The sequence below is a fragment of the Petaurus breviceps genome, unplaced genomic scaffold, assembly GCF_028583685.1.
Source record: "Petaurus breviceps papuanus isolate PSGF00001 unplaced genomic scaffold, PetGlider_PUasm1.0 90779, whole genome shotgun sequence".
Lineage (NCBI taxonomy): Eukaryota > Metazoa > Chordata > Mammalia > Diprotodontia > Petauridae > Petaurus > Petaurus breviceps.
The window spans coordinates 10,604,640-10,616,147 of NW_027187344.1; the positions used below are offsets into that span (position 1 = coordinate 10,604,640).

At 41.2% G+C, this 11,508-nt stretch overlaps 1 protein-coding gene and 1 long non-coding RNA gene across 4 annotated transcripts in view; one reads left to right on the plus strand and one right to left on the minus strand.

Annotated features, from left to right (window-relative positions):
• ODF2 (outer dense fiber of sperm tails 2) overlaps window positions 1–411 on the minus strand; it is a 35,103-nt gene extending 34,692 nt beyond the window's left edge. Inside the window, exon 1 of one of the 3 annotated variants that reach the window (XM_069069483.1) lies at window positions 82–411. In XM_069069483.1, the coding sequence (XP_068925584.1) occupies window positions 82–288 (207 nt within the window). In that variant the 5' untranslated portion in view covers window positions 289–411. The remainder of the gene's footprint in view (window positions 1–81) is intronic. The other 2 variants (XM_069069485.1, XM_069069486.1) reach the window with 2 other exon arrangements.
• LOC138147164 (uncharacterized) lies at window positions 258–4,331 on the plus strand. The gene is made up of 2 exons (XR_011164719.1): window positions 258–395; window positions 971–4,331. It is a non-coding gene; the product is annotated as an uncharacterized lncRNA (long non-coding RNA).
• The last annotated feature ends 7,177 nt before the right edge of the window (window positions 4,332–11,508 follow it).

An 11,508-nucleotide genomic window follows, 5' to 3' on the forward strand; every position in this document is an offset into this window, starting at 1 on the left:
GGGGGGGGGGGGGGGGGGGGGAGTAGACTTCGGGGGCCGTCCGGGGCTGGGTTTCCCCCCCACCCAGCTCTCTCCTCTCACCAGGAACGGCACGGCTGTGCCCAGAAACGCCTCCTTATGAAGTCGTTGAAATCGGAGGCCAGGATACTTCCATGGAGACGCCGGGGCGGATGCAGCCCGCCTCCCCCAGCGACTCCTCCCTTCTTCCACCTCCTTTTCCGACACCCGGTCGGCAGCTCGCCCATTGGCCAGTTCAAACCCCACCTGGAGTCCCTCCAGCTTCGCCATTTAACCACGGCCCCTGGCGTCACAGAGACGCCCCGCCCCCTCCCCGCCCACTTCCTGCAAGGAGCTGGGGCTGTCGCCGTGGAAACGAAGGGGGGAGGAGATGGGAGGTAAGAGAAGGAGATGCGTGGGGAAGGTGAAAGGGGAGAAGGGAAGGAGGAGGGGGAAGAAGAGAGAAAAGGGAGGGGGAAGGAGGAGGAGGGGAAAGGAAATGAGAAAACGGGAAAGAGAGAGAAGTGAGAAAGAGGAAAGGGAAGAAGGAAATGGATAGAAGTAGGGGAAAGAGTCTTAGAAGGGAGAGAAAAGAGAAGGGAAATGGGAGAGGAGAGGAGGAATGAGGGAGGAGGGGGAGAGAGTAAAAGAAACAAGGAAAGTTGGGGGGAGGGACAGAAAGGGAAGGAAGGGAAGAAAAGGAAGCAGTTGGAGAGGGGAAAAGGAAGAAAAAGAGGAAGTGGGAGAAGTTGAAATTTGGGGGGAAGGAAGAGAATTGGGAAGGAGGGAGGGGTAGCAGGACAGATTCCCAGCTGAGCCCCACGGACTGATGTTTAGAATCTGGTTGGGGGTGAGTTGTTCAGATTTGGAACAAGGGAACATAAACTACATCGGAAGGGGCCAGGTTGGGGCTGTACTCCCAGCTTCATCTCTTCTTCTCCAAGTTACCAAATACTTTTCTCCCTCATTTTAGGGTCATTTAGGATCATGGAAGGGACATTAGGAATCATCTAATCCAACTTCTTCATTTTATAGAAGGAAAAATCAAGACAAATTGGGGTTAAGGAACTTGGCTAAGGCTACATATGGCAGAGACAGGATTTGAATCCAGATCTTTCACTCTCCACACCAAATTCTTTGCTCTTTACCCTAATCCTCTTTGAGAACTCTGAGGTCACTCCTAACTCTAGAACTCTGTTATGAATTAACTCCTTGTCATAATAAATACTGTAGGTGTTTCATGAAGGAGAAAATCCAGTATAACCTAATTTAGTAACCGCCATTGAGTGATGGAATGTGCCAAATGAGTTTCAAATGACAGCATCATACCATATGGTTTCCATTTCTGTCAATCTATTGAAACAGCTCCCTCCAAGGTCGTGAGTGGGAAGCCTTTCCAATCCCTGGATCCAATTAACCTTTTTTTCAGTCCTGAAACTCCTTGACCTCTGCTGCTTATGACACTGTTGACCACACCCTTCTAGTGGATACTCTCACCTGGTTCTCCTCTCTTATGGACCTTTTGAGACTCCATCCCTGGCTTCTTTATCTCTGCCTGGCTACTTAATATACGTGTTTCTTGTTTCTAGTCTTGGTCTTCTCCTAATGCATGCTTTTCTTTAAACAGCCTAATTTATTCCTACCACTTTAATCTCTAAGCAGATAGATGACTTACAAAATTGTATCTCCAGATTCTTGGCTCTTATTTGAACTCCAAATCTGCATCTCCAACTGCCCTAGTGGACATCTTCCTTGAGATGTCTCCCCAGGGACTCAAACTCATATGTGCAAAACTGAACTACCACTCTCTCCTGGTTCTCCTACATCGCTAATATTGTGCCCTCTTTGTCTCCATCTCTGGTTGCTCTTCCTGACCATGCAGCTTTTGTGGGTTGTTCTCCAAGACCTGTCCTCAGATCATTTTCCTTTTCAGCAATGTTCCCCCTTGGAATCACATATATTTGCTCAGTTTTAACTACCATATCCAAGCATCTCATCACTTATTCTTTCATCAGTCTTTATCTCTAGCCTTTCCTTCTCTTCTAAGTTCATGTTACTCAAGTCTCCAATAACCCAATGGATAGCTCTACCTGGATATCCTATTTACATCTTAAACTCAACATGTCCAGAACCTTCCTTTGAAACTTGTTCTCTTTATGACTTTTCTTTTTCTATCAATGGCACCACCATTCTCTCTAGTCACTCAGGTGCAAAACCTTGGTGTTATCTTTGCTTCTTCCCTCTTCCTCATCCCTGACATTTAATAAAGTTACCAACTAACTCCTGTCTAGATTACCTATGAAACATCTCTCAGATTGTGACCTCTTCTTTCTATTCCCCTATTCAGCACTGTCATTAAGATGCTCATTACCACTACTCACCTGGGTTTATGGTGATAGCTTCCTAACCAAGTGTCTTCTCCTTGAGTCTCTTTCCCATTTCCAGAAAAATCATCCTTGTGCATAGTCATTTTACTCAGCACAACATTCTTTAATGATTTCCTGTTGCTTCTTGTCAGAATCAATGCACAACCATTTATTAAGCATCTTCTATATACCAGGCGCTGAGCCTGACATTTGAGGCTTTCTGCCACCCTAATTTTGCAGCCTAAATTTTTTAGCTAATCCCCACCTCATATTCTACACTCTAATCAAACTATTACTTGCCATTTCTATAGAAATGACACATTTTCACACCAACTCGCTTTTTTTTTCTCGTAGAATTCATCCTCACTTCCATTCACCTGCTGAAATCTTACCTATCTTTTTACATCTGGCTCAGGTGCTAAGGCCTCCCTGAAGCTTTCACTGATTTTCCAGTCAGAAAAGAGCCAGCTTTTCTCATACATTGCATAGATAGCACTTCATTTTTATTTATAAGATGCAGAGGAGCATAAAGGAAATAGCCCTGGTCTAAAGGATCAGATGATCTGGGTTTTAGTCCTAATATAGCATGGTTACTACCGATAATAAAAACAATTCACATTTGTATTTAAGGTTTACAAAATATTTTCCTCACAGCAACCTCTGGGATGTAGTTCAGTGCAGCAAAGCTAGTGATTTAACCACTTTGAGCCTCAGTTTCCCCATCTGTAAAATGGGGATATGTAATGCTTATATTACTGGGGCTGTTCAGGGTTGTCCTGAGGAGATCCTTTTGTAAACCTTAAAGTATTATGTAAATGTAAGCCAGTATTATTACCTCTTTTATGAAGAGATATATTTATACTTCTTTAATTATGTATGTTTTTACAAAGAGATATATTTATACCTCTTATTTAATTCTATTTTCTATTATTATTATTTGCATGTACTATATACAGGTCTCCCACGACTATAAATTCTATGAGGAACCTGTGTTTTTATCCTTTTACATCTACTGTGGCCCTAAATATGCTTCACTGAAAGTAGTAAGTGCTAAGTTTATTGAATGAGATGGGAGGGATGAAGATATCCCTAGTTTAATTAATTTGAAGTGACAATACAATTTTGTCAGTTGCTTTTCTGTCATGTCCAACTCTTCATAACTCCATTTGGGATTTTCTTGGCAAAGATACTGGAGTGGTTTGCCATTTCTTTCTCCAGCTCATTTTGCAGATGAGAAAACTGAAGCCAACAGGGTTAAGTGACTTGTCCAGGGTCACTCAGCTAGTTATATGTCTGAGGCCAGGTTTGAACTCAGGAAGATGAATATTTCTGACTCCAGGCTCAGCTCTGTATCCACTTCACCACCTACCTGCCTGACAATACAATAAAAAAGGTTATTTTTTAATGACATTATACATGCAAAAGATTATTGTTCTCTAAGGTGATCTCCAAAGAGATCTTACATTTATGCTCATGAGGCTGCCATTTAAAAAATATTCTTAGGAAATGGAACTCAGAGACATGCAAGAAAGGGAGTTTTTGCATGGCCTAATGCAAAGTGAAATGTACTTTGTGCAAAGTATTGTGAGATGATGAGCTGTGAATGACTTAGCTATTCTCAGCAATACAACAATCCAGGACAAATCTGAAGATCTTGTGATGAAAAATGCTGTTCATCCCCAGAGAAAGAACTGATAGTGTCTGAATACAGATTGAAGCATACTTTTTTTTAAACTTTATTTTTCTTGAGTTTTTTAATTTATGTTTTCTTTCACAACATGACTGTTATGGATATGTTTTGCATGACTACACATCTATAACCCATATTGAACTGCTTGCTTTTTCGATGGGGGTGGGGGTGGAAAGGGAGGAAAGGATAGAATTTGGAGCTCAAAGTTTTAAAAACATGTTAAGGATTGTTTTTACATGTTACTGGGGGAAAAATAAAAAGAAAGTACTTAAAAAAAAAGCAGTCTCATGACTTTAGAATCACAACTCCATTTTTTACACCAATTATACAGACCAATCTGATCATCCACCTTTTTCATCAGACTTTTCCGGGAATGACTGATGGCAGTTTATCCAAATCAAATCCACTCTCAGAGGAAAAAGATTTACCCTGTCTTGGGGCATTTATAAGAATGTAATATAGGCCCTAAAGGCTATTCTGAAGTTATTTCAGGCAATGGCAGCATCTTGGAGATGAGTTATTATAAGTATATTATTCACCCAAGGGGAGCATTTTGAAGGGCACAGCATTCTCTTGGATATGTAACTTCTAATGGTGGTGGTATTTTTTTTTAGATATTAAAAGTGCAATTTAACATCTATTTGTCATAGTCAACATTAAAGTAATTAAATGCAGAGATTCCTGGTTAGCTTTTTTTTTTTGAAGAGGTAGTAGAGATTATTTTTTAATATCACTAACATCTTGGATTAGTACCTGGCACTTACTAATATTTGTTGAATAGAAATTAAATATATATAGTCATGTCTATATGTTACAACCCACTCATAATTAGCTATACTTAACTGAACCAAGGGTAGGGAAAGTAAAAAGAAGCAATGATTCAGATATTCCCAATAAAGGATAATCCAGAAATTATTTGCTTTTAGAATGAGCTAGAGAACACAGTCTTGATTTATGGTCATTGTAACTTTCTGTTTCCTAGTGTATCCAGGCAAGAATGGTGTAGCAGACAGACTATTAGATTTGGAATAAGGAAGACCTGTTTCAAATCCTGTGTCTGACTCTGTGACCCTGGGAAAATTATTTAACTTCTGTGAGACTCATTTTCTTTGTTTGTTAAATGTGGGGTTTAGACAAAATGGCTCCTAAGGTCCCTTCCAGCTCTAAATCTGTGATTCCCCATTATCTTTTGCATGTCAGCAGGTTTGCAGGGCAACAGGGTCAGGAAGCATCTCTTGATAGTGTACTAAGTACAAAAGGAGCCAGCCATGGGGACAGCTAGGTGGCTCAGTGAATAGACCACTGGCCCTGAAGTCAGGAGGACCTGAGTTCAAATGTGACTTCAGACACTTGACACTTAACTAGCTGTGTGACTTTGGGCAAGTCACTTAACCCCAAATGCCTTGCCTCCCCCCCCCCCCAAACAATAACAACAAAAAAAAGGAACCAGCCTTATTCAAAGAATTGACTTCAGAAATTTTAGCTTAAACTCTAGTATATTTGTTTAAAATTTAGTCTCCTTAGTTTATAGTCACACTTCAAATACTTTAGAGTGTATCTTGTGTACTACTTCACTCTCACCCCCAATTCATTTCAGATGTTGGAGAGATAGAATCATAGAAGTTCAGAATTGGAAGGAACTTTAAACATCTAATCCAACTAATATCCTGAAAATATTTAGTTCTCCAAAGGAGGATATGTTTTTGAAGAGTTGGAAAAGAAAAAAAATTATTTTCAATGGAAAGAGATATTTCAGAGCTATTAAAAGTCAGTGACACTGATTGATTATAGTTATTGCATCAATTAAGACAGGTTGAAAGCTGAATGATGTATCTAACTTTAAAGATTGGGTGGCTGGGGAAACTGGGGCAAGAGCCTGGAGGGAATTCCAATGATCAGAAAGAAATGATAACTAATTCTGAGGAGGCCTGCCCAGAACCAAGCCAGGGTAGCAGGCAGAGAGGAAAGCCTTTGAATCCTCCTGGTGTATCAGAAGATCATTGCTGCTAAAAGATACCTGAGAGTTACTAGAGTGACTAGCTGCTAGTCCTACCCTCTCATTTTACAGATGGAGAAACAGAGACCAAAAGAGTTTAAGTGACTTGCCTGAGGTCACATGGACAGCTAAGCAGCAAGGCAAATCAACCCCAGATTGCCTGACTTCTAATTCTGAGTTTTTCCACTATACCATGTTCTCTCCCACTAGGGTTGTTGTGCAGGTTGCATTTTTCAGATACTTGGGGCTAGAGGTCCTGCATAAGATAGTGTCCATCTTCTACAGAGGAGGAGGAGCTAGTTCTGGACTTTGCATATCAACTAAGGCCTCTTTACCAAAGAGATACAACTGTATATATCTGAGTATCAGTTCATAAACATTTATTCAACACTTACCTATATGTGCTGAGTACTATGCCAAATGTTCTGGATGATAGGAAAGGATTAATAAACACTATGCCAAATGTTCTGGGTGATACAAAAGGATTAATAGTCACAGTCCCTATCTTCATGGAGTTTACAATATAGTCAAAGGAAACAAACCACTAATCATACATTCACAAATCAGTTTCAGAATGAATACCAGGGACTGCAGAAGCAAATTGTCAATACAATAAAATGGACTCCAAATGAAAGGCTTAAGTGCTGAAGGGCTACACAATAAGGGAATGGTTGGGGAGATAATTCAAAAGAACTTTCTGGAGGAGGTTATGGGTAGAGGGGAAAAAAGAGGTGAGGGGAAAGCATTACATTACAGACGGGAACTGCTGTATGTAAATGCAGAGGCAGAAAAGAGCAAGGAACATTTTTCTCAACTTTGAGATCTGTCCAAAAGTAGAACAGGCTGCCCCAAAATGGCAGATTCCCCATGCCTGGAGGCTCTTCTAGTGAAAAAAGCCCATCAGGAATGTTGGAGAGAGCAATTCCTGTTCAGGTATGGGTTGACTACACAACCCCTGAGATGTCTCTTCCAATTAGGATATTCTATGATTCTTTGTCCTGAGAGGTGAAAAAAACAGATTAGGCTGTAGTGGAGAATCTGTGATGGGAAGTTAGCAGGTTTGAGGTTAAGGCCTTGTTTTTGACTATACCAGTCGGTACCTCAGAGACCCTTCTCTCTGTCTCCTTGTAGACTCCTCTGAATATTTGATTACTTTTTTCTTAAAGGACAGAGCTTAGCAACAGGTGATATAAAACCTTAAAGCTACTTGTTTTCCCAAAGAAGACATCAGTGTCTTCTCACCTCCATTAGCATTTGGTTCTCAAAACCAAATGGAAGTCTGGATCACAAGACACCAGTAAAGGAAGATCTTGGGTTGTTGACCCTCCCGTTAGTTTGTGTCTGGCCAGGAACGGAGGAGATATTTCCCCTAGCCTACTGGGATGTAGGCCTTAGAGACTGCTTGATCACAGATCATCTAGAACCCTGAATAATAATAATGATAAAATAACTATGCAAGTATCTCATTTTATCCTCACAGCAGCCCTGGAAAGTAGGTGCTATTATTATTCCCATTTTACAGATGAAGAAATTGAAGGTAACAGGTTAAGTGGTTTGGCCAGCATCACACAACTGGTGTCTGAGGCTAGATTTAAACTTAGTGCTTCCTGAGTGCAGGATCATCTCTCTATCCACTGGGCCACCTAGCTGCTGAAAAGGGAAATAGTAGGCCTATTGGGTTGGTTGGTCAGTCGTTCTTCAGTTGCATCTGACCCTCTGTGACCACATTTGGAGTTTTCTTGACAGAGATACTAAAATGCTTTGCCATTTCCTTCTCCAGCTCATTTTACAGCTGAGGAAACTGAGACCAACAGAGTTAAGTGACTTGTCCAGGGTCACACAGCTAGGAAGTGTCTGAGACCAAATTTGAATTTAGGTCTTTCTAACTCCAGTCCTGGTGGTCTATCCACTGTGCCACCCAGCTGCCCCCTGGGTTAGGAAACTGCTAAAGAGCCAAAATTGATGAAACCAAGGATAAAGTAAAGCCATAGCAAGGGGGAGAGATACAGAGACAAAGAGAGGAAAGCTGTCAGAGTCAAGATGGCAGAGTAGAAACAGGACTTCCTAGGGGCTCCCACTCCCACCTTCAATTCATGTAAAAAAATGACTCTAAAAAAATTTTGGAGCTACAGAACCCACAAAATGACACAAAGAAGCTAACCTCCCACTGAAGACAGTCCAGCAGGCTGGCTGGAAGGGGCCAGTGCAGCACTCTGGGAGCCTAGCCCAGGCCCCAGTGAGCAGGAGGTTTTAGCTTTAGGGTGGCCACAACCAGCCTCTGGCTGGAAGGACTTCAGATCACTAGCAGCTGTGGCAGTTTCCAGAAGTATCAACCCATACATGCTAAGGACAAAGTGAGAGGTCAGTACAGTGTGGACTTTGGGGCCTGGGAGTTCAGGAGTGTGGTCTGGCCTTTGCCCCCTGGGCAAGAAGCAGCTGAGGTGTGGCAGCCATCCAGCCACTACCACATGGCTGCTTCAGAGCTCCTGGCCTGCAGATTGTAGGGGGACCAAGCAACCAGTCTGAGGGGTAATTGCTCTTGCTTTAACCTGCTTGGATCTGGATCACTGTCTGGGGTGGAAGTCCTGGGGTGTGTGAACAGTGTGCCAGAATGTGTGGAGCCTTCAGAGAGGGCTGCCAACTAATAGCTCCAGTAGCTGAGAAAACCCCAGCAATTGGGACAACACCCCCCCACTCTGGTAGCAGAATTCTACTGTGGCAAAAAGCTCAAAAGTCAAGTAATTGAGTGGCAACATGAGCAAATGAGGGAAGTAAGGCAAGCACAGTCATCCAACTTTGGACTCCTTTTTTGGGGATAAAAAGGATCAGGGCATGGAACAGGAAGAAGACAGTGAAGTCAGAACTCTTGCACCAAAAGCTTCCATCAAAAGAATAAGCTGTTGGGGGCGGCTAGGTGGCACAGTGAGTAAAGCACTGGTCCCAGAGTCAGGAGGACCTGAGTTTGGTTCCAGCCTCAGACACTTAACACAAAAAAAAACTAGCCGTGTAACCTTGGGCAAGTTACTTAACCCCAATTGCCCTCCAAAAGGCAGAAAAAAAGAATAAGCTGCTTACAGGCCATAGAGGAGTTTAAGAAGGATTTTGGAAACCAAATAAGAGAAGTGGCAGAAAAATTGGGAAGAGAAATGAGAATGATGCAAGAAAATTATGAAATGAGAGTCAACAACCTGACTGAAGAAAATAACACCTTAAAAAATACACTCAAATGGCAAAAGAGGCTCAAAAAGCCAATGAGAAGAAGAATGCCTTAAAAAGCCAAATTTTCCAGATGGAAAAACAATCTCAAAAGTTCACTGAAGAGAATCATTCCTTCAGAATTAGATTGGAGCAAATGGAAGCTAGTGACTTTATGAGAAATCAAGATAATATTAAACAGATCCAAACAAATGAAAAATAGAAGACAATGTGAAATATCTCATTGGAAAAACCACTGACCTAGAAAATAGATCCAGGAGAGATAATTTAAAAATTATTGGACTACCTGAAAGCCATGATCAAAAAAAGAACCTAGAAATCATCCTTTGAGAAATTCTCAAGGAAAATTGCCCTGATGTTTTAGAACCAGAGGGCAAAATAGAGTTTGAAAGAATCCACCGATCACCTCCTGAAAAAGATTGCAAAAAGAAAACTCCTAGTAATATTATAGCCAGGTTCTGAGTTCCCAGATCAAGGAGAAAATATTACAAGCAGCCAGGAAGAAACAATTTGAATACTGTGGAAACACAATAAGGATAACCCAGGATCTGGAAGCTTCTACACTGAGGGATTGAAGGGCTTGGAATATGATATTCTGGAGGTCAAGGGAGCTGGGATTAAAACCAAGAGTCACCTACCCAGCAAAATTGAATATCATGTTTCAGGGGAAAATATGGTCATTCAGTGGAATAGGACTTTCAAGCATTCTTGATGAAAAAACCAGAGTTGAATAGAAAATTCAGATACAAGAAGCAAGAGAAGCATGAGAAGATAAACAGGGAAAAGAAATCATAAGGAACTTATCAAAGTTTAACTACTTACATTCCTACATGGAAAAATGATAATTATAACTTATGAAACTTTTCTCAATATGAGAATAGTTGAAGGGAATAGAAATATATATATATGTACATATATATGTATACATATATGTTTATATTGGAGGGTATATGGGTATATGAATACGTATGTGAGTGTGTGTGTATATATGTGTACAGGTATACATAGTCAGAGGGCACAGGACCAATTGAATTGGAAGGGATGATACTTAAAAGGTGAAATTAAGAGATGAGAGAGGAATATAATGAGAGGAGATGGGGTAAATTATCTCATATAGACGAGGAAAGGGAAAACTGTTACAATGGAGGAGAACAGGAAGGTAAAAGGGAATGATTCAACCTTATTCTCATTGAATTGGGCTTAGGGAGGGAATTACATACACACTAAATAGGGTATCTCACCCTACAGGAAAGTAGGGGGGAAGGGGATGAGAGGGGGGATGATGGAAAGGAGGGCAGGCTGGAGGGGAGGGAAGTTGGAAGAACCACTTTTGAAAAGGGATAGGATCAAAGCAGAGAATACAACTAGTGGGGCTGGGATACGATGGAGGGAAATATAATCAGTCTTTCACAATATATCCACTATGGAAATGTTTTGCATAGCTACACATGTACAACCTATATGGAATTGCTTATCTTTCCAGTAAGGATGAGTGATGAAGGAGGTAGGGAAAGAATCTGTAATTCAAAGATTTAAAATCAAATGTTTAAAATTTATTATTATTATTTTATATGTAACTGGGAAATAAGATATACAGGCAGTAGGGCACAGAGATCCACCATGACCTACTGGAAAGTCAGAGGGGGGATGGGGGAAGATATGGGAGAGAGCAGATTGGAGGAGGGGATATTCAGTGGGATTGCTGTTTTGGGGTGATGGCTAGGGGAAAAATGGGGAGAACATTTGTAGCTCAAAATCTTGTAGAAATGAATGATATAAACTAAAAAATAAAAAAATTAGTACTAAACAAAAGACAGAGAGGAAAGAGATGGGGTGGAGATGGGGGGAGAAAGAGAGAGACAAAGAAGGAGAGGGAGAGAGTGCACATGTGAGGAATTAGGACTCTCTCCTCAACTCCTGAGGCCTAGTCCCAAGCCCTGATCTTAATCAACTACCACCCAGGAAATTGTTCAGCAGTCACTAGCCACTTCTTCCCAAATGCGTGTGTGTAATAACATTACCTACCTTCATGTCCCTGGTGTCTGTCTCTTCTCTACATTTAAAAAGCTATTATCCCAGTTCATAGCCTCGTTACCTCTTGCCTGGACTATTATTGCAATAATTCTGCACCAAGTCTTTCTCTACTCTAATCCACGCTCCATTCAGTTACCCAAGGTATTTTTATAAAGCATACACTGTGTCACCCTCACCCCCCCACCACTTAAACTCCAGTGACTCCATGT